The sequence below is a fragment of the Saccostrea echinata genome, unplaced genomic scaffold, assembly GCF_033153115.1.
Source record: "Saccostrea echinata isolate AGI-Se365-2 ecotype Australia unplaced genomic scaffold, CSIRO_AGI_Sech_v1 ptg000015l, whole genome shotgun sequence".
NCBI classification, from domain to species: Eukaryota; Metazoa; Mollusca; class Bivalvia; order Ostreida; family Ostreidae; genus Saccostrea; species Saccostrea echinata.
The window spans coordinates 9,838,896-9,845,608 of record NW_026889764.1 but is presented as its reverse complement, the minus strand read 5'-3'; the positions used below and the strand labels follow the sequence as shown (position 1 = coordinate 9,845,608).

The 6,713-nt window shown below is 31.4% G+C and overlaps 1 protein-coding gene across 1 annotated transcript; it reads left to right on the top strand.

Moving 5' to 3' along the window:
• Positions 1 to 3,327: 3,327 nt before the first annotated feature.
• Positions 3,328 to 6,003, top strand: LOC133187832 (sulfotransferase 1A1-like). The gene is made up of 5 exons (XM_061323229.1): positions 3,328 to 3,502; positions 4,207 to 4,524; positions 4,914 to 5,017; positions 5,278 to 5,461; positions 5,805 to 6,003. The coding sequence occupies exons 1-5, from the start codon at positions 3,328 to 3,330 to the stop codon at positions 5,906 to 5,908; spliced, it is 885 nt and encodes a 294-aa protein (XP_061179213.1). The 3' UTR covers positions 5,909 to 6,003.
• The last annotated feature ends 710 nt before the right edge of the window (positions 6,004 to 6,713 follow it).

Sequence of the window (6,713 nt, the reverse complement as noted above, 5' to 3'; positions counted from 1 at the left end):
AACAAAAATAAAACACGTTTTTGTAATGTACGAATATTAATAATTTCACGAATTTCAAATGACAAAAAGGAATATGAAATACAAGAGGAAAAAACTAAACTTTTAGCTATATTGATCCTTTTGCTAAAACATTACAGACGCGTCATAAAGACTAATTTTACATATAGAGTATGGTTTTGACAGCTTATGAAATAATTTGACTTCATTACCGGGGGAAATTGCACCTTAAATATATGCAAGGGTTGACTAAGTGTAACGGTGAAAAGTGTATATAAACAAAACTTTTTCATATTAAAAACATCATTTAACTCAAGGGCTACAATTGCAAGGGGAACTCAGGAAAGGTAAGAAATCTTTTGAATTTGTTCTTGTCTCAATAAATGCTGCTTATGTTGTAGAATTCATTGAACTCTTTTAGAAAGCTGAGTTTCGAATATCATATCTGAACGTTGCTTAATGGATAAATATCTCCAAGTATTGGATTTTATCCATATGGATGCTTATTTTAAGGAACGATTTTTTTCGTACCGGTAATTTTTTTTAGATCGATCACTGTCCTTTATTTTCAAGGATGATAATTTCAAGCTTGCTAAATTAAAAGTGAACATCCATTAAGCACAAATACTTAATCTTCTCAAAGCGAATAAAAATATTTACGAAATCGAATGAAGAACGTAACAAAGCCAGCAGTACTTTTAAACCTAATTTTTAAATTCAAATTAAAGAAAGAAAAAGTTTTTTAAAGCATATTTTTAACTTCCTAAAAACAAACTTGAAACAGCTGGATAAAATAAACTGCAATGAATGCATCTTAAATAAAAGAAAATTTATTATTTATATAGCCTGTGGTAATAAAGGATGCGCATTCGTCCTGCTCCGCAAAAGACTATACATATAAAGTGAAACTTGTCTAATCCGGATGTTATGCATTCCAAAATCTTGCCCAGTACGATGTAAACTCCAGGTTTTTCGCAGTACCTTCACTTTTTTTTTAAATGCTGTCTTTCTGGAATGTAGCCTATTCCGGCCAATTTCTTTTGAACCAGTGGTGGCAAGATTAGAAAAATTCTTTCTTATATATATATATATATATATATATATATATATATATATATATATATATATATATATATATATATATATATATATATATATATATATATATATTAGTGATGTCAACGAATAATTGAACATTCGAATATTCATTTGATGAGTTAATCTTCGAATATGAATTTAAGATTCGAATACTCGGTGTTTTCCAGATTTCACAAAAAGGTAATAAATTGTAATTAGAACAGTGCTGGAATTATCCCCGTTTTATTTACTAGCGATCCCCTGATATCTTTCACTACTTTTTTTTTTATCTTCTGTATCTTCTAAATTAACGGGGTTATTTCATTTTGAGTAAGGTATAAAAGAAATAAACAAGAATTATTAATGTTTAATATAAAAAGGTACTTTCAATAGTTTAATATGATCGGATCTAGAATGGAGGACAACAAAATGAAATCCTTCTTGAATGTCTAAGAGACGTGAAGAGTGTAGTTATGAAAATAAATTTTATTGATCATTGAATTACATCTTTGAAAGAAGCAGCCTGTAATATTGTAAAGGGCTCAATTTCAGAATAATGCATCATGCACTTGATTATCTCAGGTTGAATATATTCCTAATCATTATCGGAGAATTAATGACATAGGAAAATTGTCTATGGAAGTGTTTGTTTATGTTTTGAAAACATTGTATCAAAGATTATATTTTACATGCATCTCTTATTAAGCAGGTAATTGTAATTAATTAGTTATACATGTATTTAAATCTGAGGAGTAAACGACAATCTTGCCGCTGGTTAGACGGGTGGTTCGTTAGTTTGAGCTTGTATAGATATTATTTGTTAAAATTATATTTCGGTTGTATACACTTAAATCAACTATTAATTTTAAACATTAAAAAATATCAAATGTAGAATTTTATATATATATATATATATATATATATATATATATATATATATATATATATATATATATATATATATATATATATATATATATATATATATATATATATATATATAAAATACTTTCATGTTAAATACTAAAATCTGATTGGTTTATACGCATTTAACAATCCGTAATGTTACCCTCAGCGTCAGCAACACAATTGACAACGGGTAACACATGCGTTCAAATCATGCGCGTACGGTTCACCGTAGAATTCTAGAATTCTCAAAACGTCGGTTGTGCGTTTGAAAGAAGCCGAATAAACGACGTCAATAAAAGCTTGCGTCCGATGTAGCTCACTTGAAAACAACAAACGACAGACGAAACATCCTTGCGAGTGCAAACTTTAGATGATAAAGGACTTTTTGAGTAGCAAACAAACAATAACGAGGTTGGTAAATCTTTTCCGAAGCTTTCTTATTGAGAAAAATAGAAGCGGGGAGTTTGAAAGCTTTCTAAGCGTGAACTTAACGACGATCTCCGATTTTTTTTTATGATATCCAAAATTAATAGGACATTCAGTATAATAAAATAAATAATGCACGTTTTTGAAGGTAACAGTTGACATTGACACCCCAAGGAAAACCATTGTCAACCGACGCGTCAGCGGAGGTTGACAATGGTTTTCCTTGGGTTGTCAATTTCAACTGTTACCCTCAAAAACGTGCACTATTTATATATCCAATAAAATATATTCCCTTGGTATGGAGGTAAGATAAAATCCAGCTTTAAATGAAAAAAGTCATACTTTAATCTATAGCGCTTTTGCCCCATGCAGGCTCTTCAGTAGATTTGAAATAATAAACAAGTTATATTATACGTATGTACAATTTCTATAACGAGGTAAGTTACTGACAAATAAGTTGATGAAACAAGAATATCAGCTGTCTCGTTTAAAGTCATCATTTCGTAAGTTCTATGGTCGATACAATGACCTTGTCAGCAAATACAATTCATCATTGAGTCAAATGCTGACTGACGTTTTTCACACTAATTGTTAGGCCATTATTTACACACTGAATTGTCGACGGATTTTTCCGTTATTTCCCGATCATGACAAGGAGCACACGGCGGGTGTGACCGGTCGGCAGGGGATGCTCACTCCTCCATGGCAATTGATCCCACCTCTGATGTTTGGAGGTCCGTGTTTGCTCTGCTCCTATTTTGTATTGATTAATGAACTTTTGAGCTTGAATACTGTTCGTTATCTCCATATATTTCATGAAGTCATTCTCGTGACGTTATGTACGCAGCATTAAGCATGATATGATTGTGAAGTTATAATAATCACAATTTTATATATTTTTATATATATAGTTTCAGGATGAGTCAACGCGAAATCAAGGACCCCAGTGGCAACGTGGTAATGCGGGTAACCGAATATGATGGGCACTTATTTCCTGCAAATATCTTCGGGGATGTGGGCGATACTCTTAAGCAACTTAATGAAATGACATTTCAAGACAGCGATATTTGTGTTGTATCCTACCCCAAATCTGGTAAGAGACACTACGCAAAGGATTCTGTTTTCATGTCCCTTTTCGATCAAGACGCATAGAATAGAAATGAAAGAAAATTGTCATTTTTAAATTTAAAATTATCTATTATGAAGGATTATATTTGGTTAAAGCGTATTTTTGTCCACATAATAGCCAAATTTTGAAAATATCTAGAAATGTACACATTTGCATATATTGTATGAAAAATCTTAATTCAGAAAACATAATATAGTTAGGGAGTAGATCATTGACAATGTTTGTTTCTGTAACGTCATAAACTCTTTTGAATAAGGAAGGAAGATGACAACACGGACAAAGCTTGTTCAATTTGGACTATGTAATTTGAAGAGGGCGAGCCTGTGCTCATACACTATTCACATATTCCATTGATATTATGATTCTACTCATAACATAAAAAAATCGATTTCTAGCAGACCTGTGCTCGACTTTTAATTTAAATATCAATGCAAAATACACTTTGTTCTTTCAAAATCATTGAAATTTTGAAACATGGTCATCTTCTTGAAGTTATATTTAACATGGGGCGTCATGGTGCAAATAGGTAATGCACTGAACTATGCAGATATTCCCCCTAGTTCAGGAGAAAATTATATAGAATGTCAAAGTTTGATTTGAGGGCAGATATTGGTCATTACAAAATATATTCCTTTGATCATACTTAAGGGTTTTTTTTATTTATACAGGAACACACTGGTGTTATGAGATAGTGTCCATGCTGCGCAACAATACGTCCGAGTTTCAGACAGTTGTGCCTCCTCTTTTTGGAATGTTTCCTGTCGAAAAACTTAAGCAGGTGCCCAACGGTGTCTATGTGTCTCACTTAGTGCCAAGACATATGCCAAAAGATTTCATCAAAAAGCAATGTAAAATTATCAATATCTACAGAAATCCAAAAGACGTCGTCGTTTCACTGTTCAACTTCATCAAGAAAACAAAAGCTGGGGATCTTATGAAAGATATGCAGTTCGATGTTTTCTTTGGAATGTTTATGAATGGCCAGCGTAAGAATATATTTATTTAATGCTGCATATGGAAACATCTATTTATTACTTTTTTACATTTCAATAGACTCTGACTTTTTTATGATTAACAGCAGTGTCTATTTTGTTTAACTTCTAAAACAATTATCTTATACAAAAAATATCAACAGATAAACTTTCTATATCGTCATAAGATTGTTCATAGATTTATTCATATCTCCTCCCTGAAAATTTGTATGAAATATATGGAGATAACGAACAATATTCAAGCTCAAAAGTCCATTAAACAATACAAAATAGGAGCAAACCAAATACGGACCTCCAAAACATCAGAGGTCTGATCAGGTGCGGATCATAAAATACAAACAAGTATATTTATACTCAAATTAAATGACATTTCATTAAACCAGTTCCTGGGGGTACCTGGTCAAAGTACATGAAAGAATGGACAGATTTCACTGAAGAAAATCCATCATACCCATTTCTAAACATCTGCTATGAAGATATGAAAAAGGTAACATATATTTCTTATTTTTACATTTATAATAGTTTATCTAGTAAATTAGTGAATGGTATCGTTGGATATAAGAAGAAATGTAAACTTCACTTGTTAATATTATATTTCTTTTGTGTTAAAAAGCCTTTCCCATGCAAAAACATTCTCTAAGGATTATTGCGATTGTCTTATTAAATACATTGATTTCCCGAGGTAATCGATTTTTAATTTGTTTTTAAATATCTTCTTTGGCTTGAATTTAAGTACATACATTTTAGGATTTAAAAGGTCACGTTAAGAAGATTTCAACATTTTTGCAACTGGATTCGAGTGAAGGGTTGATAGATGAAATCTCCAAAAAATGCGAATTCCAGACAATGTCCAAGTTTAAGAACAATCATGTCCCAGATTACATGAAGAAGCTAACAGATGTACAGGATAGCCATGTTCTCTACAGAAAAGGTATTAAACTCTCTGCTCCTTTTATAATAAATACATGTTTTATATACTAAGCAAGGCATCCCAGTATTTTAAGTTATATTTTGATACCGGTACCTGTTTTATCAAGGCTGCTACAAGTATCAGGGTGGTATAGAACTGGATTTCATGAGAGAGAGAGAGAGAGAGAGAAGGGGGGGTTGTAAAATGTTTCTTTAAAATATTCTTAATACAGTAAGGATGCAATATCCGTATTTTTTTATCTCTATAAAAATATCCAGTTTGCTGAACAGCACCAAAAGATTGCAATTTCTTGTTTTGTGTATGCATTTTTCTTACCTGTAAAATATAAATCCTCTGGTTTCAGGTGAAGCGGGAGATTGGAAAAATTGGCTTAAGGTCGCCCAGAGTGAAGCTTTGGAAGCAGATGTTCAGGCAGCAAATGTTCCTTTGGAGATCAAGTACATGTGATGAAATGCAAATTAAAAAAAAAAACTTTCTGCGTCTAAGAACTGAACAACAAATGGCACATAGTGCAAGAAAAATGAGATCTGAACACTTGAGTATCTCATGTAGCGGAATCTCGAAAATTATGTCAAAATAAATTGTATATTAATCCAATTACATAAATCAGAAATATAATCATGTACAATGAAAAGTTTTGAAGAAATTTCGCTTTACTTATATTGCTTTACTTATTGCAAAGAATAAGGTTAATGTAACAACCAGTGGTACAAAAATATATTTCTTTAACTTTTGCTTTGCTTAATATTTTTGTAAATTTTCGTACATCGATATTCAAACGTATATTAAGCTTTCATTTGTGGGTATTTGTGTGAATGCAGTCGTCACGACTTACATGTACCTGCAAACTTCCCCATTATTCTCGTCATTTATCAATTTAACGAGTGGAAAATACCACCATATAGCAAAATGAATGAGATATTTCAGCATTCTAAGGTTTGCAATAGTTCCTTTTTTATATACATTGCCATTATGTCATTTATTTGGTGTCTTCTATGGGTATAAGTGGTTACCTCTACCGGTGGTGCAGGCTATGCAGCTGCTTTATAGCCTAGTTCCGGATATTCAATATACAAATAGTGGTCACTTTAATTTGTTGTTTATTAATTATACATAAGTAATGAAAGTGTATTTATCGAAAACAAATACATATTTAGTAGAAAAATACATACAGAAAAGATATTTAACATTGTACATTGTTTACATCGCATCTATTCATGTATTCAAGGATGTACAGATTTTTGAGGACATT

Excerpts from the sequence above, each read along its gene's own strand:
- LOC133187832 (XM_061323229.1), top strand. The coding sequence starts at position 3,328 with ATGAGTCAACGCGAAATCAAGGACCCCAGTGGCAACGTGGTAATGCGG. Across the intron at positions 4,525-4,913 it reads AATGTTTATGAATGGCCAGC|TTCCTGGGGGTACCTGGTCA; the intron begins GTAAGAATATAT and ends TCATTAAACCAG. Across the intron at positions 5,462-5,804 it reads CCATGTTCTCTACAGAAAAG|GTGAAGCGGGAGATTGGAAA; the intron begins GTATTAAACTCT and ends CTCTGGTTTCAG.